General features: G+C 32.4%; 1 protein-coding gene and 1 long non-coding RNA gene across 4 annotated transcripts in view; one reads left to right on the forward strand and one right to left on the reverse strand.

The window, feature by feature from the left end:
- Nucleotides 1-24534, reverse strand: part of LOC118181301 (uncharacterized) — a 296292-nt gene that overhangs the window by 100086 nt on the left and 171672 nt on the right. The window contains exon 2 of one of the 3 annotated variants that reach the window (XM_035350408.2): nucleotides 11942-12044. The exons of the other annotated variants lie outside the window; for them this stretch is intronic. Coding sequence (XP_035206299.1) covers nucleotides 11942-12044 — 103 coding nt within the window. The remainder of the gene's footprint in view (nucleotides 1-11941; nucleotides 12045-24534) is intronic. 3 annotated transcript variants of the gene reach the window in all.
- LOC146997253 (uncharacterized) overlaps nucleotides 1-24534 on the forward strand; it is a 68523-nt gene that overhangs the window by 17830 nt on the left and 26159 nt on the right. The gene's annotated exons all lie outside the window — the stretch shown is intronic.

Here is a 24534-nt window from a genome sequence, read left to right on the forward strand (position 1 = left end):
AGCTAGATATTAAACCAGCATTTACAGAAAAAAGTGTTAAAACTACTTTCAAAGCAAAAGCTAGTTTATTTCCTCCTTGAATTCAAGGATTAACTGATATAACTGCTTACTTTTTAAAGAATTTTATTTACTACACAGATGTAGTTATCAAATTTTTGGTTCAACTAACCTGACAAATAAAGAACAATATTAATAAAAGTCCAAAGTAACTACGTTGTCCATTCCTTTATATAAAAGACGATTTACTCCGACTGTTGATTTATAAGGCAGAATATATATGCGTAGAAGGGTATCATGTGCCACTGACACTGAATGTTTCTATTTAGTTCAGCCTCATATTAATTCATAAAAAGAGCTTTCTTTACATCTATAGTACAAATGGAACACAAATGGTCTCTTGCTTCACAGAATTTAGCGGAACATTACATCGAAAAATAAAAGCAGAAGCGAAACGTAGCGAAGTGGTATAACGTCCATCTCAATAAAGGAAGACACGGATCACTTCTCAGCTGTGTCCAGATCTACATTATACAATTGTCTCTCCTAAGAATCAACCCGGATTAATCATAACCGCAGACGGACGCACTAGCCACGCAGATACTCGCTGTCTTCACTATTTTGCTATTCAAATACAATGATTGGGCGATGAAGCAATTCTTGTTTTGAGGAACATGGTTATCTACACCTGCTGCATTCAGACTTTCCCAAGTGATAAATAACTTTCTAGAAACAGGTGTTCTATGCTGCAAAAGCGAATTATTGAGTACAACAACAATTGCAATAGTAATTCCAATAGGTTGAATTTTTCAAATTTATGACTTCTGCTGCTATATATGATTCACTGATATTGGAACATTTTATTTTTAGATGGTGCTGTGGAACGAAACAAAACAAGAAATAAAAATGTCTGATGCAAATAGACTTTTTTTTTTTTTTTTTTTTTTAAATTTTATCAAGTAGTTTTTACGACTAAGTGTATTCTACCACTCAGATATTTTACTGCAAGCTAGAAACACACTACGCAAACAAAAGATGTTTCTAATTTTCAAGCTTTTCTTGAAGATTATTCATTGCTTTTCCAAACTGAATAATGAAATTATAATTTTATTGAAACTAATAAAATAATTTATCACAAAGTTTTAACAGAGAATGATACAGCAGTCACAAAATAGTTAAAGAAAGCAGGGCTTACATTTGTTTTATTCTTGATATTTGAAACACATATGCAATTTATTTGAACTCATTTCTTTGAAGTAAAAAAGCACGTTTAATTTTTTTACGATTAATTGAGCACCAGAAAACTACAAAACGTATCTTCGAATATAAATGTGCTCAACCATTAAGATCTTGAAACGTTGGTTACAAAAACTAGGTTAAAAAAAAAAAAAAAAAAAAAAAAAAAAAAGCTAATTAAAGATTAAATAAAATTACATTTTTCAATCCCCTTGCAAGCAAAATATTTATAAAAGAATTAATTCAATGCTACGTAAATACTTCTTTCTTATGATAGAAGAATTCCTAAGATTAAAGAGTTTTCCCTGCTCAAATTATAGTAGTGGGGTTTTAAATGATATCAAATGCGAATTAAAATTAATACAGAAATTATTTTATGCCTTAGTCAATATACTTTTTCCCTTCAAAGAACTTGTGTATGCTCCCCAAGATGTTAGCGTAATCCCTTGCGTCCATATACACCAGTTTGAGGAATTCCGCTTTATAAAGTTAAACAAATCATTGCAATGAATTTATCGATATGATGCTGTTTTAAACAAGCAGCGTTTATTACTGTTTAGCAGATAATTGCGATAGGTGCTATGACTGTACATATCTATGTTAAAAAACTTCGAAAGTGACAACAGATTCAAATTTGTATACATATTGTTAAGAGTATTATATTTCAATTCAAAACACTGGCACATGGTAACACATAATGCAATCGCGGGATCTTCTAATTGTTCTCTCGAATCTTCTAGATTAAGCCGAAACATTAGAATCCTTTCTTTCATAAATACAACAAAAAGGGAAAATACTGCATTGAAAATGCAAATGTTTCAAGATATTGCAAATGTCTTTTTTTAGTCCAAAGGGACTTTGTCCCTGAAGGCTATTGTTTTCGTTTTGCGATTTTGCGTCGATTTACTACAAACGGCGAATCACTTTTCACACTGTTGCCACAAAGTATTATCGCCCTGTGTTATATTTAAAGAAATTAAATAATGAAAAATCTGCATAAATGTATGTACATTTCTCGCATTGTGATAAAACAACGGTACATATGGGCCATCGAATTTTGAATGATGTAATCCTTTTACGAATATGAGCATATGGATGACCGAATTTGGAATTTGATTTATTATCGATTTCCTATTTTGTAAAACTTTAACGAAGTTTTCATTAACAAACTCAAGGATTTCAAAGCGAGCAATGGCAGCGTCGTACAGAAAAAACATTTTTATCTCCAGCGCGTGAGTCTCTGTATCGGAAATTCTAAAGATATGCTCAATTTAAAACTATTTTGCAATATTGCTGTTGAACTGAATTTTATGGTTTAAATGCGAAGAAAGTGATATTTAATAAATAAATGTAACACACAAAATATATAAAAAAAAAGTTTCTTTGGACGTAATTTAAAATCTGAAACATTCCAGATTTTCTTTTAAAAAAATATTTTACTTACTGTTGGCATTATTTTGCTTTTGTAATTTATTAATTGAACTTTATTATTATATATTACGTGAATATCATTTATACAGCGCTTTAATATTATCCGCGATTTCATGCAACTTCGTAAGGCTTGGACGAATACGAATAAGCTTCGGAAACTCAGTAGTTTGAGAGTAAGTGAGTCCGAGTTTAGCAGAATTTAATACTAAATTCCAATAGGAATCCTACCTCAAAAATAGCCTAAGTAATCAGTTCCCCTTCTTTCAGAGATCATAAATGTTAGTTGCACTAATTAACTTGTTACACAGCAGTAAAACCTTTTTTTTTAAGATTTCAAAACAATAGGTTTAGTTTTTAGATTAAAAATACATTTAATACGATATGAAAGCAAATATATACAGCAATAAAGCAATGGGGCCAAAAAATATCTTATTTATTTCTATACAAAATGACCTATAACAACTATACTGACATGGAAAAAAAAAAAAAAAAAAAAAAAAACTCGATATTCATGCTTCTTACCCATGTTTAGAGTGCTCGATGTGGACCCTTTACTGACATGGAAGACATCAAAATTGTATTTAAGTTCTGTCTGGATATGTCCCAACATATCTTCAGAAATTAACTTCAGTGCTTTGGAAATGCTTGTCACCAATAATACCCATATCAAACACTTGTCAAAATTAGATGAAAAAATTTGGATAATTATTTTTTCGTGTCGTTTTTTTTTTCGTGTCAGTATGGTTGTTTATATGGTATGTGATTTTATATAGGAATAAATAAGATTTTATTTTGCATCGTTACTTTTGAATGGCCCTGTGTTAGTAAACAAACATACTCATTTACAAAAGCAGCAGTTTGTTACTTCATATCAGGAAATGTTATATTAACAATAAAACAATAAGATTTTGTAACAATAACATAATAATTTACAAAATTAAATTACACTTTAATTTTATTTCAAAATATCCTTAAAAAATTAAAAACATTTACAACTATATGACAAGAAAAGACAAATATTTGTAACAACAGACTACGATCGTTTGCGCAAGTTGAACTGCTAAATAAAGCCTATATGTAATTGATCCCGATTTTCATTTCGTCTTTTAGTGCTCACAACTTATCTTAATTTCTATGCCAGCCTATCTACATAGGTAAGGGAGGTAATGTTTTCCGTTCCAAAATTCGAAAGTAAGTTTTCAGTGAATAAGCAGGAATCAGGGACAAAACAACGCATTTTTACAATATTTACGATGACATCTGTCTGTCTGTTTGCATGTGACGAATTTTTCGTCCAAAATAATTCTTATCAAACTTCCAAGAAGTTTCATTTTCCGTACTGAACCTTTTTCCATTCATACAAAGTGTTGATTAGATTTTGACTAAAATTGGACAACCGGATGTGGTAGCCTATAAAAGCCTGTTTACGCTAGCGGGATTTCCAACCCAAGAAACGAGCATGAACTTGATGGCTCGCTGAAAGGAGAAAAGGCACTCACCACTTTTTACTTATCACCCATCTATATATACAGTGGACGCTCGTGAATTCGAATTTGGTTAATTCGAACTAATCCAAAGACCCCCAAAAAACTTGTATTGGAATTAATGTTAAAAACATTTCATTAATTCGAACTATTTAACTAAACTAATCAATTTTTAGTTCGAACTTTCGGTTAATTCGAACTAAAAATTTGACAAATAAACTTCTTTTTCCTCGTTTAGCGATGAAAATACACGCTGTATTTATTATTTTGTGTGTCAAAATCATCTGATGAGAAATGCGTCTCAAGAAGATCTAGAAAAAGCTCTACTGCTATGATTACAAGAGGATAGATCTCGCCATTTCCCAATAAATGGACCCCTATTGCAAACGAAGGCTAATGAATTGGCAAGTCGAATAGGTATTGAAGATTTTAAATGCAGTGACGGATGGCTTTCTCGATTTAAGTCAAAGCACAACATTTCCTATCAAACTGTACATGGCCAAAGCTCTGATTTAAGCAAAGACGTATGCACTAATTTCGGTAGGAAACTGCCAGGACTTTTCTCTACTTACCTACCGAGAGATATTTTTAATGCGGACGAAATTTAACTTTTTTATAAACTCCTGCCAAACAAGACATTACATTTTAAAGGGGATTCTTGCATAGGAGGTAAAAGGAGTAAGCAGAGAATTACAGCCTTAGTTTGTGTATATGAATGGAAAGGGAGCTCTTTAATTCTTAGGGACTGGAAATTTCAAGATTCCACTGCGTTTTAAAGGAATTCTAAAAATGCCAGTTGATTATGTATCCTATACAAAAGCATGGATGACACGAGACATATACATTGACTGGTTAAGAGGAATGGATAAGCAGTTTTCGAAGGAAAAGCGTAAAATTCTCTTATTTGTGGATAACGCAACCTCCCACAATAAATAACCTTCCAGAACTGAGTTCCATACAGGTTGCATATTTGCCGCCAGACACAACCGCGAAGCTACAACCAATGGATCAATGAACCAATCAATCTATTGCAAGATCTACAGGTTGTTTTGAAAGAAGTTTATTAGCATGAGAGAAAACAGCAAACACTTTCAAGACTTTGCTTTCGATGTTGATTTGCATGAACTTCCATTCCATTTAACAATTCTCCAGCTAAATTAGGTGAAATAAAGAAATTAACTTGCAATATAAATATTTCAGCTAACTTTTAAGAATAGGTTACCATTAAAATTTTTCTGAAACACACACACAAACAAAAAAAAGTGATAGAAATATTTCGCTTTTGTCTTTTAAATAATAATATTTTCTGCTAGTAGCTTATAAAAATAAATATTTAATGTTGAATAAAATTAAAAAGTAACTAAACAAAAGTTTAAATCTTCGTCGTTTATTTTTTAATTTTATCTGTTACGGGCAGAACTTTATCGCTAACTGAAAACAATAATTAACATTTCTTGGAGCTATAATAACATAATGATGTAAGGAATTCACTGACAGTTTCACACATTGAATACAAACTTCTGATTTTACGATGAATGCAAATGAATCGGAAGAAAATGTGCCTTGCGAATTATCATTATTCAGAACGTATAAGAATGTTCCGAAGCTTACGACCTTTAAACTACGCTGGTTGATCTTAGTATATGACCTTAATTTACTGCGGGAACAAAAACATAGTAATATCGTTTGCACATTAAAGACTGTCATTCCAAATTGAGATCATCAGAGGATGAAGAAATGGCAATCCCCACACGAGATCCTTTGCATGTTCTGCATACGTTAATAGTTTCTTAAGGTACAACAAAACATTTCAAGGCAATCATGAGATAACTCAAGAGCATTCGAGAAGCATCAGCCAGGAAATATACGCGACTTTTAAAATATAACATCAACAACAATAACAAAAACAAAACAAAAAAAAAACTACAGCAATGCATAACATGGAACAGCGAAAGATCTTTATGTATCATTACACTCCAACGGAATGAGTTCCAATATTAAAAATAAGATGTAACAGATTTAACAGTTCGGTGGAGTCGATGTAATCAGTCACAAAGTTAAAAATTAAATGTAACATGTTTAACAGTTCGCTAGGAAACATACGAGGGAAAGTTTTCGTTAATTTAAGTTATTTAACATAATTTAATTAATGCTACTCTGTTATGTAGGAAGAATAACAACATCTTTTATAAGTTCTGCTTTCTTTTGTATGGGATCATGAATATTAAAAAACTCTGCATTAGTGTTTACGACGTTTACTAACGAAAGAAGACTTATAGATCCTTAGACAGACTTATAGATTATACAAAAGATTCACTTAGATCCGCATACAAAACAAAACAGAAACACACAAATATTCTGATAGTTTCGATACCCATGCAAAAACCCAGTATTTTGTAGTTCCCTCATTCTGTAAATAGATTACATGTACTATAACTCCAAAAGCAGAAACTTTGCTGCCCTTTACTTCTATAATCTGCATGACTTTCGAAGATCATAAAACAATAACCAAAGTTGACAGAAAGAATCAAACGTTCCCTGCCTTACTCAATGAACCTTGAATAATAAGGTTCAAACATCGATACATTTTAGGCGAAGGAAGTGTCGAATTAGATAAGAAGATTGCATCTGCTGTTATATTACTGCAATGCAAGCAAATGGAAATTTCTCTTAAAATATTCCAAACGTAGCAAATATGTGGAATGGTTAATCAGATCTTTAATAATTACCAAGATATTTATATAATGATCCATTCATAACTTAACTAAGTAAAAACTTAAGAGTGATTCCATCACAAAAATTAATATCTGTATATACCAGTTTGAAAAGTAATATCTAAACTGTAGGTTCACAACAACAACAAATAAAATTAAAAAAAAAAATTAAATTAAAAAAGAGAGAGTTGACATTCGAAAAAAAGAAAAATATTTGTTTGGAGAAATATCTGAAACTTCCCCCCCCTTCCTCTTAAAGGAAATCCCCTCACCCCTAAGGATGCATCTCCAATTGTCTGATACCACATCCTTACATTGGGAAATGCAGCTACAAACAGGCAGACAGACGTTGGTCGATACGACGGGCAATATCGTTTAACAGCAGCACAGACAGAGAACGATTAATCGATCGAATCTCCGCCTTCTCTCAGCCTCCTGAAAACATTTTTTTCCAGGGTGGTCACTTTCTCTCTCCTCGGTCATACTGAGCATCACAAAGGATTCGACTTTTATGCCATTATCAATATATGGATATCAAGCACTATAAACATACTACGTTTCACAACTGAAAAAAATATCAACGAACTAAATAGCTTATTCATTGGAAAATAAAATTATATATATAATAACATATTTTTCTACATTATATGCTTTCACAATGATATAACTAATAATTTGTGATAAATAATAAATAAAGAAATCTAAATCTTTGCATGCAAATTAGGTTTTTAGTCAACTGCTAAGTAACTAGGGTTGTAAATTTACTCATTTATAAAATCTATCTCATAGAACTTGAATATCTGCTATAATGAAGCGCGATTTCACTTCGCCATAAAAAAATACTAATGCAAAATCATAACCAGAATATTGGAAACGAATTCATCAAAGACGGGAATTGTTTATCAATCGTTTTGAAAAATTGGACATAAGCATTTGAAATTACAGTCTCACATGGGTCGTTACTGACTGAAAATTTAATTTCCTGACATTTTAGATGTAAATATGTGCCTTGCATAAAGACGATATTAATTCTATTAATTGATGATTTGCTAGTACACTGAGAAACAATTTCGTACGCATCTCGAAGTATTTTGTTATAATTTTGGGAATTTTGCTTTGAATGCGCTGAATTCTCGTTTGGCCGAAGTATGCAGAACTGGTCTAATTTGTTGGCGATATACATCTACATTTTGTTATCTGAATTTTATTATATAGATCGAAAGATATTCACATAGACTAGATTCTCCTATGTAAGTATGTAATTAATATGATCTCAACAGTTAAAATAAGAGTTGATAATTAATCCAAAGTACTACTTTCTGCTTGGAGATTTGAAATGACTTATTGGCAATTTCTCACGTTTTATTAATATGTCGTATTTTTATACCCAGTTTTTAGTCTATTTTGCAACAGATAATAATAATGATAATGAAAGTTAAAAAAAGACAAGCAAATAAAATAAAATAAAGATAAAAATTATAGAAATTTCTAAATGAAATATATATTTCTTATATATGTGGGGAAGGATCAGATTGTCAGAGCATTAATGAACTCAGAGCAATGATTATTTTAAATACGATTAACGCAGTAAAAAAAAATTCCTTTTTATTTGGGAAATACACGATCATTTAAGAAAAAAGTATTCATAAGATATCACGAAGAAATAAAAAAAATAGTAAGACAATAATTCATATATAGCACATCTTTAAAAATGTATATCTTACTTAAACGCATCTTCCAGAACATTCGAAAATAAAACGATTTTAAAACGTAAAGTGTACACTTTCAGTAATGTATAAGAAAATTCGATTCATTTCCAAGATTTAGACAGTATTTGAAAGATTATAAAGGTGCATCGATTTTAGTATGGAAGCCATAAAAGAAAGGGAGAAAGTGTAAAACAGGAAGACCGTGTTGAATATCGTGGATTTCCTTGTAATCCTTCAATGTCATTCGCAGTATGATGTGTGCCAAGTGATTCCATAAAAGGTGTGATTCAAAACTTGCGCAACAAGCGCAACTCGTAAGAGTTCCAGAAACATGATCACGTAACTTATGTTTCAGAATACATAATAATCGGCTTAATATATTTTTACTGAAGATGCATATCGGAGATGAGGAAATTTTAGTTCGGGAGTCTTATATGAACGCTTACGTAAATAAGTAGCGTTACTAGTCTGTAAAGAAGTCGTAGCTGATAAATTATAATGGAAATCGGAAACACCTTTTGACATTTCGAATAGGAAGATAAAAACACTCACATGCTTTCTTTCATTTTGTTTTTCGATTTATACAACACTGCTTTACTCGTTTTACCATATATCCTATTCATTTCCATTTCCAGGCTATATTTCTTTAAGAACGCATAATTAAGAAATTATTAATCACAATATACCCGTTTCTAACACAGAAAATATGAACACAGTTATAAAGGCAAATGTAATTTTATGCTCCTAGAATAAACATTTCACTTCTCTTCTCAGATAAACACATTGAAATAATTGGATACTATGGATATCAATCTACATATCGATTCAAGTTATGAAGATTTCTTTCACTATTTCTCGAAGTTAAAAGTTCCTTATTCCCAAAGCGATCAAGGGCTATTTCTCATTACAATATCATTGCATTCCTTGCTAGCATATATCAGATACAGTATTTAAGATCGATAGACAATGCAATGCTAAAATTAGTCAGGGAGACTAAACAATTGCGGTAGATTTTTAGTATAAATAAGAATATACTTGAAAAGCATTCTTAATACATTTGAGTGATTAACAAATGAAACAGCTCAGAATATTAATTTTATATTTATCCATATTTAAAAGATAAATCATAATAGATCATAGATATTTCCTACAGTTATAAATAAATTTTTCCTAGCGTGCGAATCTTAGCCAAGTTTCGCGAGCGCTGTTCCCTTGCATTTGCTACTCCGAGGCTGCGACTGGCATAGTTTCACAGACAGGAATACAAAATTAATTATCCGCAATAAAAAATAATAATCAACTAAAACGATAAATTACTTCTAAACCGAGACTGTTAGAAACTTGTTACAGTAAATGGAATTCAGCTATTCCGGATTCGGCACAGGAATTCTATCATGAGGTAATTTTATTTTTCCAATCTTTCTCTTAAATCTTTTCATCAGGTGCTCTTTGGAAATGAATGACTGAAACTTTCGATTGTTGTAATCTTCAGAAAACGATTCCAGTACATAAAAGGATTAATTCATTTAAAAATCAAATCTGAAAGGCTTCAGATTTTAACGGTCGCCCAAAAAGGTTTCAGATTTTAACGGTTTGTATAAGGTTTTCTACGCCCTCGTTGAGCTCGCAGTCTACTTAGAATGCTGATACACTCGCTCCTACTAACCCATTTTCTTTTTAGCTTTATTATCACGCATCATTTTCTTCGCACTTACGCCATATACAACTCAACAGCAAAATTACAAAAATTTTAAAAGCAGCATAGTTTACTTATGCTGCTTTTAAAATTATACATAGCAGTTTGCGTTTAAGTAGCAGTATACGTTTAAAATTCCCGATGCAGTGTTAAAATGTTGGCATAAATTTTTCTGTTCCCCCCCCCCCGTCTTTTCTCAGTTCATCATATCAATATTCAGTCTTCCTATTAAGATGGCTTTACACAACATTTTTTTGTGTTTTTATTATTAGTGTTTTATATGTTTACATTTTTTTAAATTAAATATCACATTCTTGGCGCTTACGTCGCATAAAATTCGATTCAATAGCAAAATCACAAAATATTTATAAACAGCATATCTTTAGAATTTCCAATAGACAGTCTCGCGCGCTGGAAATAAAAATGTTTTAATCCGCACAGTGTTGCTACTGCTCGCTTTCAAATAGTAGAGTTTACTAAAAATTTATTAAAGTTTTACAAATTATGAAATATAAAATTCGAAATTCAAAATTCGAGCTTCCAGGTGCGTCCATGTTCAGGTGGAGTACTACTTTATTCAAACTTTGATGGTTCTAGGTACCGTTGTTTTCTTCACTATGCGAGAAGAATGCATATTTTCATGCAGATTCTTCATTATTTAATTTCTTTAAATAAAATACAGTGCGATATTATTTGGTGGCAACAATTTGAAAAGTAATACGAAGTTTATAGCGATTCAACGCAAAATGCCGTTTCGAAACTAATGTCCCTTTTGGGCTAAGAATTTACGTTACCTCAGTAGTATGAAGTTAAAGTTTGCAGGGTAAACATTAACTGAAGCCAAGTTTTCTCTATTACATAAAGACATGCATCTATTAGAAGCACTTAAGTGAATGAATGCCATTAAGAAAATTGCCTTAATGGACAAAGTTAACGAAATTACATTCAGTGAAAACAAAAGTAATAGATTTTAGTGAAACGCTTTCAATGCACGCAGAAAAACTCACAAATTTGCAAGAAAAGTTGAACACAGTATTGTACATTCTGCGAAAATCCATCTTCGTCCGATTTGTTTTAATCGTAGTAATTTAATCTCAGACAATTATGGTTTTGAATATCACTAATAACTGAGTTTTGTCTGAAGCATTATGTTGTAGAATCTCTTCAAAAATGAATTTCTTTGTGATACTTTGGAATCTTCATCTAAATAACTTTTCGAAGGCGAAAAAACACAAGTCTGTGTTTATATAATGTTAGGCCTGAAACATTTATTTCAGTATTCAAAAAATCAACGTTTTTACTCTACACCTTTTCTTTTTATTTATGCACACAAACCTTCACGCCCGCGAATAAGCCCAGAAGTAGCAATAATTGAATGGCGTGCAACACAGCCACGACTCTTCCATGAAGTTTTAATTCCCTGTTGTATATCTGCACAAGTTTTGCTCCAGAACACGTCAATTCTTTTATAGGTTAAGTTGGTAGAATTTTCATGTCCACCAATGTACTTAATTACAATATTTTACAAAAAACTTTCTTTTTGTTGTTTTCGCTCCTACATATATTGTATCACGTCAGCAATGACTCATGGTTTAGAAAGAATTGTTATTACGCTAGCGCTAGCAGTGACTGTAGAATGCACGATTAGTTCTGACAATATTACATATGACATACCTGTAAGATACATTGTTGCTTCCTCACATTCAAACTAATCACAAAGCTGTTACAATAAATTGAACCTGGAGCCTGGCAAAGATTTTTTGAGTTTTGCTTGCTTCTGAAAGCAGAAGCAAAATTTTAGTCTGAGTTTTATTTCAGAATGAGCCATATTATTTTTAAATGCCCGACTCAGGGCTTAGTTTCTAAAATTAGAAATGTCGGTTCGGAAAATAGAACCAAAATAAATAAATAATTATAAATTAAATAACAAATAATGAATAGTTAAAATTAAATAAAATGAAGATAGGTAAAAATTAAATTTATGATAAATAGGTAAATAACAAATTAAAATATTGCAAGGCTTAAATTAAGTAATAAAATAAATGAAAGAGGAGTAAAAAAATAAATAATAAGACATGGTAGCAAGGATAAAATGATAGGTTAGATTTAGTCCATCTGCCTAGGGAAAGGGATGCTATGCCTTCGTAGTGGGCTTTTTAAGGGAAATTGGCTCGTATTTAGGTTTACGTGGGGAAAGCCAACCATGCAGCCGGGCTGTTCGCATCGAGGATAAAGAGAAGTAGGCATTTTGATCGGCATTCTGCGAGATCAGGAAAAAATTGAATTTTATTTTGGTTTCTAATCCATTTAAAAGCTTGATTAGACGTATAAGGCCGACAAAAATTATCTTAATGCAGGGATTGCATTTTGACATTTTTCCCCCCTTTCTCCTTCGCTGCTCAAGTTTTTCCGTGTATTTTGCTCTTCCCAGCGAAACCGAGGCATTTGTGTTAATAGTTAGGCTCGAGATCGATGTTAATACTTGCTAAAGGAAATCTTGCTTTTATCACGTTTTGCGAATTAGTTGTACAAGTGTCGGAGCTCATCTGGGTCTGCCGTGCTCTCCGGCTCGGAGTCACGTTCCCGTTGAATTTAAGCTCGGCTGCCGGTTCAAGTGACTGCTTCAGCAGAAATTGAATTACTTTGACCTGCGCATTATATTGTGGTTGCCCTGTGTTTACTTACGAACTAATATTTCATCTCATGAGTCGAATGATTTGTGTTCAGTAAATCGGAACTTGAAGTGTCAGTACAAATTCTAGATTAGGATATTTTTACTTAACTAAAGAATTACATAAATAATATAAGATTTTTAATAACAAAGATGATAACTTTCATATCAAATTACTAGTCTGTAAAGAAGTCGCAGCTGATGAAATAGCTCAGTACTAAGAGCATTTCAGATTACGTCCAAAAATTTGCCTCATCAATGGATTTATTTGTCACAAGTTCAGATAGTTATAAATAACCATGGAGGTAGGAATCCTTCCCTCCTCCGTGTAAATAACATAACCTCTATATATCGCACATGCACTCCTATTCATTGATTTCTGCAAAGATGTGCAATTTTTTTTATTTTTCGAGGGCACTCCACAGAAGAATATTAATATACACAACCTTCGAAATTATTAAAAACCTTTTAATGATGCACAGAAGGAAAAAGAAGAACAACGAGAAGATATAGAAACTAACAGCACCTTGTTACTTATAAGGGTATATGCTGTAAATACCTAGATGCTGTAAATATAATGGGATAGAGATTTGAAGATGTGGCCTCAGATGCGGATCCATTAAAATGTTGCAATTATTCTCGGTCGAAAGACTAATTTTACAGAAAATTTTAAAGGTCAAACGGCCGCCGAAAAAAATTCAGAAATATTTCTAAAGGGATAATTTTATAAAATATGCATACATGATCTGTTATTTGTAAGTACGTACATATACAAATCGATCTCATGCATTTACAATTTACGCATCGTGTTTTGGATTTTTTACTTTCTTATTCGATTTGTTCTTTTGCTTGCATAATTGTTGATAAAAACGCATAAAATTGTTTTTTAGCGTTTTCTTTAAGTGTGTAAATACAGTAGAACGCCAATCATCATACTAGGTTGCTCTCCTATGAGGTCACATTGTAGATACATTAGGATTTTTTTAAAGCAAGAGAGATGAAAAATTAGCAACCGCCTTCGCCGGGAATTGAACCACGGACCTCTGCAATACCGGGGCAGCGTGCAGAACCACTACACCACGAAAGGAAAGTGGGAGGACATACCTTATATACTCTTCTTTTTAAAGGGCGATTGGGGTTTTTAAGAGACCCAGTCGCCAAGACTCAAGGAAAGTGGGGGAAATACCTTATAACATGAATTTATTTATACTTGTTATCATTGTGTATAAGGCTTTTTAATTATTTCATTGTTTTAAATAAGAGAAAAAATAAAATTGTATAACATGCGTTCTTTAAGAAATCATTAAATTTTATTTCATCTTTATTGACTTACCGTTAAAAATAACTTATTTTCATCCTATATGCTGCGTATTCATTTAATTAAATAAAATGCCCCATTAATCATTTGAAAAACAGTATGTAAATTTCCAATAACCTGTCGTCACGTATCATTTGGTAAAAAGTGTCTGATAATTATTTAATAGAAAAATAATTACTAACTTTATGTAGAGTAACTCTTCTTTGCTTCCTCTATGAATCATTGCTTAGTTATAAAAAGTGCCATTTTTTAAAACACCGAATAAAGAAACATGGCATAATTCAGTTTAGTTTAAGTTAAAAAGAAATAAGTTATGCGCATAGTAAGTTAAAAAGAAATAAGTTACGCGTATCGTTTGTATTATAAGTTACGCAAATAAGAAATAAGTTATCTCTTTAATTTTAACATGGTAAAGATAGAAATAAGATTACATATTCAAGCTTTAGAGTTTACGAAAATAAAAATTAATTTTGCAGTTTTTATTCTACTTGAAATATAAACTGTTTGCATATATAGGCAAACTAAAATAATTTGTTTGTCAGTTTTATCGCAATAAGCTTGTTTTGACCTTTACAAAAGTAAAATATCAGGAAAAAAATGGATTATAGCGGAAAAAGGAATTGACATAGAGGGGGAAATCAAATTATCCGGACGGATTTTATGGTTGCCGTTAGTCTGGATAGCTGGAGTTTCGCTATGTAATCCTTCACTTTCAGTACAACGCTGATTTAATTACAGTCTCCTCTACCCTGTCTATATTATATTTAGTCAAGATACTCAATAATATGTTTCCTATACTGATTCCAGATTTTGATTTCAAATTAATAAATTACACATTTCGGTTGGCGTTTATAATTTCATTCGCACATCACCAGTGTAAGACAGATCATAAATTACATCGTCTTATCTATTTCAAATGTTTTCATCATCATAAAGCGTATGCTTTAATAATCACACAGTCTTTTACAGAACTTTAAATTTATCTAATCTACTTCAGTGTGACCTTATCAAAACATTAGGAAGTCGAAGGCAAGACATTAACTATTTATCGGTAGTTATTCTTCTATTAAAAGAATTTTATGGGCTATATTCGTTGATAACCTCATTACATGGTACGTGACGAAGAGCTGTCTACTTGTGTCTGCACCGCTTCACCAGCTGACTGAACCCTGAGGCAGGTACACTTGGGCACACTTTCGCAGTGCAACAAAGCCCGGGTTTCTGAAGCTGATGCCCTTCTGAAGAACACATCAAAAGCGAAGACCGAAATTCATATGTGTCATCGTGTAACATTATACATGTGCTATAAATGAAATCTTATACAAAGAACGAATACTAATCGATATCATTTTCTAAGAGGCATTTCTGTTGATATCAAACTAATGATATTTGCTATCATTGCAGCTAATATTTTTTTTTTTCGGTGAACATATTTTAAATAAAACAGATGAACTTGCTTAATTAAGATGATATACATCAGTGTTTCTTAAACTGTGGGTAGTGACCCCAGAGGGTGGCGGGACCTGTGGCAGGGGATCGCGAAAAATTTAGCAGTTTTGATCTTTCTTTAACTTATTATAATAATTTTACAATTACCAAATATTTTTACACAATGTATCTGAAAATAGATAAAAATAACACAATACAGACAAAGAAAAAAAGGAAAACGTTTCGAAGCATTCTTTTTATAATAAAAACGTTCATTGCACGTGACGCTGCCATTTCGTCTGTTTCTTATTTAAAATTTTCACATTGTTCTATGTCTTAAAATTAGAAATTAAAGTTAATGACGTAAAACTGCAATAGTATATTACAGTACAAGTGAAAACATTGACAGTTTCACACACGCTTGTGTCGGATTTGCGCAATGCTAATAGGTCCCACAAAATTTTCGTAAATATTATGGGTCCTGGGGGTCGCGAAAAACTCTCAGTGATAAAACGGGTCGCGACTGAAAAAAGTGTAAGAAACCCTGCTATATATAATGTTTCGAATTTAAGATCATGCTGAGTTTTTTAAGGCGCTTTACAAAGATGAAATAATCTGACGTGAACACCACACGACTTCCTTGAACAGCCTATTATATTATACACATTATTTGCTGCACTTCATTTACACTTACTTCCTCGAATTATTCTAATTTAATTAGCCGATCCCTCAAGGCAAGTTGAAAATGACATCAAAAATTGCAAATTTTTAAATTAAATAATCCGATCACGTTTACCATACGGGAGTTAAACTTCCTATAATTTTATTTCTTCATAACGAGTATAAAACTTTCCCAAATATAAGTATAGGAAGTATAAGTATAAGAACCGGGAGATCGTATTAAAAGTTAGATTTCGTTACTTGCCAAAATTAAAATTTGACATTGTTAAAACATGAATAATATATATATGTTTGGTGTTGTCGATTATTTCGATAAAAAAGGGAGGCGCACAACTAGATGTTACAGCAGTCCCATATACAAAATTTGAACGTTCTACGGTTGATCGTTTTTTTGAGTTGAGATACATACATACGTATGTACGTACAGACGTCAGGAAAAAGGTCCCCTTTGAATCCATTTTAAATTCGTTTTACAAAAAAAGTCCTTTATTTTATACGTGCGTACAGATGTCAGGCGAAAAAAATCGTCCAGATGGATTCGGAAGCGTTCAAAATGGATATTTCAGCTGTATCCCGAAATTAAATGGGAAGGGCTAACATAAAGATGCTGAACCCCCCTTGTGCTCTTTGTAAACAATCTTGTATATTAATATATTAAATGTTTCATAAAGTGATCGGTCGGTTTAGTTGCTGAAAATAGTGCCAAAACCTAAAACTTTTACTCATATTTTCTTTTGAGTGTATTTCTATCCACTCTTCTGTTCATATTTAATATTTTTCCAAATATAAAATATTGAAAGGAAAACATAATATGTGCCTACTTTTTTAAGAGGAAAAATCATGCGTTATGAATATGTGGACTAACTATCTGAAGACGTTTGTGAGGTTGTGCAACAAATACAGTTTTCATATTTTTGACATTATTTTGAATCTAAGCAATATAAAACATTTAATAAAATGTCTCTCTAAGTTTTTCCAACAAATATTTCTTAAAATTTTAGAAGAGTTATGGCATATATCCGCGAGTGCTCACTGGTGTAACTAGTAGCATTCTAGCTCTGGAAGATCCATGGTTCGAATGACAGATGAGGACATAGTTGATTTTTTGTGTTTTTTGCTTGCGATAGACATAATGGAGAACATCTTTATATACCAGTTTTTTAGCGTTTGATATGATCCCTATATGTCTGTTATTCCTAAGAAAACATATGCAATTAGTTCTTAACGTTATCTGCAATATTGTACTTATTCAGAAAACGGATGCTGTGTCTAGAAATTTTATAAACATTTCAGAACGTATTTTCTCCGGACGAATTCTAAATTTTCCCGATTTAGAATTCTAAAAGGTTCTAGAATCTCGAATCTCAAATTTTCACCTAAGAACGGTAATAAAATGGATATACATATATATATATATATACTTAATATTAAAAGCTTTTAATTAAAGCAAAATTTTGAAACTACTTTTAATGAAAAACTAGCTTAAGATCTAAACGTACACCTAATTTTATCAAACAAATACAAATAAAATTTACCGAAAGAGTTACATAATTAAACTTTGAATCCTGAGGTTCATTTTCTCAATATAGTAACAGACGGTATAGTGTTTAGGTTAGCCTAACTGCGATACCAAAAAGCCCGTATTCGAATTCCGGAGAAGGCATGGATGTAAAAATGTCTGTCCCTTCGTAGGAGGTAACGGTGGCAGCCTATAGGGGCCTCCACAATAAAATGGCCACCACTTCTGGCCTTAGGAGTGGCCAATGCCATTATAGGCAAATGCCCGCCATAGGAGAAAAAAAATTATTAAAGTACGAAAAACGATTAAAAATTTTTGCACCCAGAATTTTTTTGAATTACAAAAACTTCGAAATGGGCGACATTATTCATAATTTAATAACATTAATCACGAAACACTGAATTTTCTCCAGAAAACTAAGAGTATGGAGCATTCAGAGCCGCGGCGAGATGACACTGCTATCCCGATCAAATGAAGCATTCGCGTTATTTACTTATAAAGACTACAATAAACAAAAGAAAAAAAAAATTCTTCCAAAGTTTTAGGGTTAAAATATTTCACGAGATTTTAAGTTCGTATTTGAGCGACGAAAAAGAGCGCTAGGATTTGAATTTTCTTCCTAGAAGCTGTTTAAATATTCGCGGGATTCGAAACCCTTTTTTCAGTACTTCAGTTTAGCTCTAAAAATTTCTTTACCTGCTCAATTATAATATAGTTGTTTAGCTTTAACACAAAATGAATACCTGCAGTTTGTGAATTAAAATATTTAAAAACAACCGCAGTTTACATTTGAGTTTTTTCTGTTCCTCGGAGAAACAGAAAAGTCGGGAAACACAATTAATAGCCATTCACAAATAGTTTCCTCAAAGAGTTCTTTTGGAATGCTTCCAAAGCTCGAAAAATAAAAATTGTGGCGCGAAGCCAACTGAAAATCCAACATCTTCACTCCAGCGTGAAGGTGATAATTGAGAATGGAACCTCCGTTAAGAGTTAGAATACGCAGGAAGTAGAGGAACCGTACTACTGTGTAAACACTAAACTATACGCACTAGGAGGAAGTTAATAAAACTTTCTTTTACCTATATTATGAATCGCATTCCAAGGAGCTTTCTATACGTTTCAGGCGTGCAAAACAACAAAGAAAAGTTTAGCATTACAGAAATGCTTAGCGGGAGTATCTCCGATATTTTATCGAGGTGGATAAAACTTAATATTAAATCATTAAACAGTTTGAAAACTGAAACCGAAGTTAAGATTTACTCCAAAAGTAATTTAGATTATTTTTTCGCTCGTAAGAAAAAGAAACGAAAGCGGTAATTTTAATTACAAGGTATAGAACACAAAGGAAAGGAAGACAGATTGACGTTTCAGAAACCTCCCCTTCCCCGTTTATTATTATTTTGTTATTATATTTACATTCACATCTATCTAAATAAAATTTACAGAAATGAAATTGTCATTAATTAATTCACGCAATAATAAAAAATCGTATCGTATTTGTTACCTAAAACGATTTAAACGTATAAAAATTAGACTTGATATTATAAATTATAAACCAATCATTTTTATTTTGTAAAGGTTTTATTAAGTTTTAAATTTTAAGCCTGATTTTAGATTTATTTTTCGCCTCTGCAGAACTGTATAATAGGTGTAGAGTTCAGAGGAAAAGATTCAACTTTGGAACAGGAAACGAAAAAGTCAACGATGCCCTCGCCAGGATTCAAATTCCTGGACTTTTTGACGGGAAGCCGAAAATTTCTAACAAAGGTTCGTCGGTTAATTAATTATAGAAAGCTAAGAACTAAATGTTCGCGATAAAACGACTGAGAGCTTCTGTCTAAGGAAAGGGATGTCCCGTGGAGAACTTTCTAAGAAAGAGAGTTTCGTATTTAATACGCACATGAGAAGAATAAAGTAAGTAGTAAAAGAAAATAAGTAGTTGTAAATATGTAGCTGAAGATGTAAGAGAATGCAAACTTTATATTGCTGATCTACTGCTAAAGCGTTCTACTAGTCGATTTATTATTGAATTACTAAAACGAGTGATTTAGCTTAAAATAATATATATTACTTCTCTTTACATGTACCACAGTCTGGGATATTTTAGTGAGAGATCTTAAAAACAAATAAATAAATAGGCATTTCTTATCGGTTTTAAGTTCTATATTAATTTATTATATAAGCCCATAACTTTGTAGGTAAATGTATAACGTAATTTTGTCTTCTTTTCCGCGCGTCTTTGTGGTGTAACTGGAAGCAGTCCGACGCATAATTGAGAGATCCGGAGTTCGAATCCAGGCGAGGGCACTGCCCATTCTTCACGTCTCCTGCTTCACAAAAACAAAAACAAAACAAAACAAAAAACAAACCTAGTGACTCTACAGATCATTAAGCAGTGATAGTTTCGATTTAATTTCCTGGCAACAGAACGGGGTGGATGCACGGGGTTTTCGTAAATTTTCTCGGGTATAACAAACATTTCTCAATTTGTGAATTTCCTTATATCTAGCTCGTATAGTCAGCTGCCCACCAGCGGCCGAGCGGTAAAGTCGCTGAACACTGGTAGTTCGGTCCGAGGTTCGAATCCCGCGAACGGGCTGGCTGCATGGGTGTTTTCGTGGTTTTCCCCATGTGTAACGTGTATACGAGCCAGTTTCCCTTAGAAAGTCCTCCCCGAAGGCATCCCTCCCCTTAGGCAGATAGCCCTAGTGTGCTTTGCCATAATTAAATACACCACACACCACGTATAGTCAGCCAGTTTTCTCAGTTCTTATCGAGGGCATTTCTTCCCTTATACAAATAATTTTTAAGCGCTTTGCCATAATAAATAAACTAGCCTAACCTACTTAACTATGTATGCATTTAGTCAAGTTTTACTAGCTTTTATTATTCGCATATACGTAAAAGCATTTAGCTATTATTTTCTTATTTCACAAGCCCCGATTCCGGCTAAAGAAATTTTAATACATTGCATTAATCTCTGAGTGTTTATTTTAAGCTGTAAGTTTATAATGGGTTGAAAAAATATCAAAAGCAATCACTCGCTCAGTGACATTTAAGCCTGGTTAAGAGTTTAGAGAAATTCACAAAAATAGATTTGTACGAGAAAAAAAGGTTTAATGAACCGATTTGAGGAAAAGCACGTTATTCTTTGTGGTATGAAATCCTACTGGTCTAATCAAAAATCAGCCTATCAAAAGATTCAAATTTTCTGCAAACGAATATCTTTTTCTTCTTCCTCTTCACATAACATAAAAATGCTATGCTTTGCTCTGATGCTCTTTTTTTTTTATATAAATCAGTTTGCCAAATGCATGATTTTTTTACCCTCGAAATTAATCTCTCAACTCAGAGCTTTCTCTGTTTATCTTGCTAACATCACGATTTTGCGAGTCGAAATTAGCGAGTTAAGTAGTTTTTTAGGAATAAGCAGTTTTTGACTTTTTCAAAATCCGTCTCTCTTCCAATGGAAGCGATTGAACGGTAAAATCACTGAACAACAGTAGCTCGATCTGGGTTCGACTCCTGGAAAAAGCGCTGGCTGCATGGGCTTTTTTCCCCATGTGTAAACCAGGACATGAGCCAGTTTCCCTTAGAAAGTGCTCCAAAACGACAGGGAGATACCGCCTTTCTTCCCTGCGCTCCGCGTCACTGAGCGACGCAGAAGCACAGAAAAATTTGGAATGAAACTCTTCCCTTACGCAGATAGACTCTGAATGCTCTGCTATAAACAAATAAACCAAACCTTCTCCTTTTGGCAAAGCATTTATCTAATTTTAGGAAGATGGTGTCACTGGACGTAAGGTTAGGAATTTTATTTCGAAAAAGGACTCTCAGAAGGATGCTTGGCAGAAGATTTTCAATAAGAAAAACTGGGCTTGTGGAAACCACAAAATTCAAGTAATTAACTTGTTCAGAGATTCGGTCTTATTCGCTCTGGCACTAGTGGTTTCAAGGTCTTACTGAAATCGAATTCTGATCAAAGAAAATAATTACTAATTAAAAGCTGCAGCACGGTAATATCTTAAATTACTAATTACACCACACTGCTAAAAGTAATATGTATAACCATGTAAATAAAATGTAAAAAATAACTATGTAAAAAAAAGAATAAAAATAATCAGAAAAACAATATTTAGTAGGTTTAGTTTCTAATATCCTGTGTCAGGATCAAGGACTACCTTTATTTCTCTTTGCAAAAAAAAAAAAAAAAAAAAAAAAAAAAAAAAATATCATTAAAGGAGGATATTTCCATAAAACATGTCGGATAGGTAGGTCTTTTGTAATTTTAAATGCAGCGTATAATTCATCTTTCGTACAACAGCAATCAAACAAATCATACAACATTCAGAAGAAGGTTAAGAGAGCGCATTCCTTGACGTGTGTAAATATTAATCCTTTTGCGAAGATACACCTGCGTCTGTAGGTGTAGGGTAGAAGAGGTGATCTTACTGGTATATCAAAAAGAATAATTTTGTACCACCCACGATCAGCTCACTAATAGTTTCACTTCTAGTAAATTATTTTGTATGTCCATCAAGAATAAAAAATTTAGCCTTGCACTTGACTGCTAGCTAAAACAGCACATTAATATTTCCATGCAAAAACACAACATTTCCTTTTGATATGCAATCGATGAATACCTGAACATAAGACATCAGGTTTAATTACATTATATTTATTTTAATTTGAGGTTTGCAAACAGCACTATAAAATATATTATTTGCTAAGAATTAAATGCAACAAGTGCCTTAACAAAACTCTTTCTGTAAAATATTTTAATTTTAGAATTATGTATGACACAAAGTATAAAAAAATCTTACTTCGTCAGAATTTGTCCAACAAGATCTTTACAATGTAAATTGATTAGCACATACCTAGAAATAAACATGAAAAGAAAACTCGGACAATTTTCCTGGAATGTTCTGTAATAATCCTCCCCTCAGAAACTGGATGTCGCCTGTAGATTGATACATATTTTTGCCTATTTGACTTTACGCTACAAAATTTATGTTGAATAAGTGAAATCTTGAGGTTCAAACTAGTTGAAAATTACTGACATCGGATATAACCTTCAGTATTACGTTCCGAAAACAAGAATTCGAATTTTACACACCTTCTCCAGATAGCTCATACTGGCAATCAGCTATACATCTCGTTTGTTGGCTAACTACCACTGCTTAAATTTAGGATAAAACTTCACTTCCAGATAGGTTTTCGAAAGAGAAAGTTGTCTGCATTTTTAAAGAATGCCACGTGGGACTTTTTTAAACGATGAGAATGTTTATTCGCTTACGATGAGACTCAGACAGAATGATTAAAAATAATAAACCCGGATTCAAAAGAAAAATCATCAAATTCATCAGAATAGTATGATGTGCATACAACTTTGCTTTAAAAAAAACTAATCTATGTATAACCTATTTTTGCCTAAATCTAAAGCAATTGTGTTTCTCTCGCATTATTTCAGCAGCGTTCTTATAGGGTTTTTTTAACTTTAAAAAAAAAAAAAAAAAAAAAGTAGTTTAAAACAAAGATTAATAGAAATAAAATATAAATCGGAGGAACAGTTTTCAATTTCATTGTCAATCAGTTGTCCAGTGGTTTAAGTATTCTGTAAGTAAAATACACACACACACACACACATATATATATATATACCTTTCGTAGCAATAATCCAATACGATATTCTTGAAGTGATCAAGATCGAATACAATTGCAGTCGAAACAGTTAATCGCAACTCTATTAGTAGTTTCGAAGAACCTGATGCTGAACGCTTTTTACGCTAACAAGCGCACAACAACGAATGCTCATAATTTAATATGCAATTTTCCGCCAACTGTTGCAGAATGCAAAACTAAAAATGTATTTCGAAGAGCAGAAATACCAGATTGATCGACTCCCCTTTCCGCGACCTTGTAAAATTCGAAAACACGATACATACGGTTAAGTCTGGTTAAAAACCTTGGCCATTTGAGTCAACCTTGAGGACTTGGCTCTGGACGGAACGTTGTTGAAGTACGAATTATAGCTTGGAACCATATTAAGAAATTTATGACTCGTGGCAAAATGCCAAAAGCCGAGTCATTTGGGACAGGAAGGTAGACTGGAGTATATCTGCGAAATCCAACTTTACGTAAAGCAAGATTTTTTGCTACACATGCTCGTATCCCCCTTTATCGGCGCTTGGAGATTGCGCAGTATAGGGGGTTACTTCAAACATTTCTTTAACTCCTTACCCCCAAAATAAATAAATATATAAACAAAATAAAAATCTTCAGAAGAGAATACCTATTACAATTTAATTTGTTTAATCTGATAATAATAACAACAATATATAAATACAAATAAGTCAAACAAGTATAGCATAAATATGATTAATCCCGTCGTTTAAATAGCATTCAGAAATTACACATTGGTTAAAAACCAACATTATAGACTTAATCCGGCTAATCCTTAGAAATTATAGGCAAGTAGGATAAAAAGCAATAAGATTATACAGAACGGGAGTAAAAAAAAAAAAGAAATTTCCGTGTATTTTAGAAAACACTAATCGCTTATTTGCTTGTTCATCAGCAATCGCGCATTTTCTTGAAAACATTAATTGCTTATTTATTTGCCTTTTTATCAGGATTATTTGAGACTTTGA

The sequence above is a fragment of the Stegodyphus dumicola genome, chromosome 5, assembly GCF_044657685.1.
Source record: "Stegodyphus dumicola isolate Sdum_Otavi_A_Nest chromosome 5, ASM4465768v1".
In the NCBI taxonomy this organism is placed as follows: Eukaryota; Metazoa; Arthropoda; class Arachnida; order Araneae; family Eresidae; genus Stegodyphus; species Stegodyphus dumicola.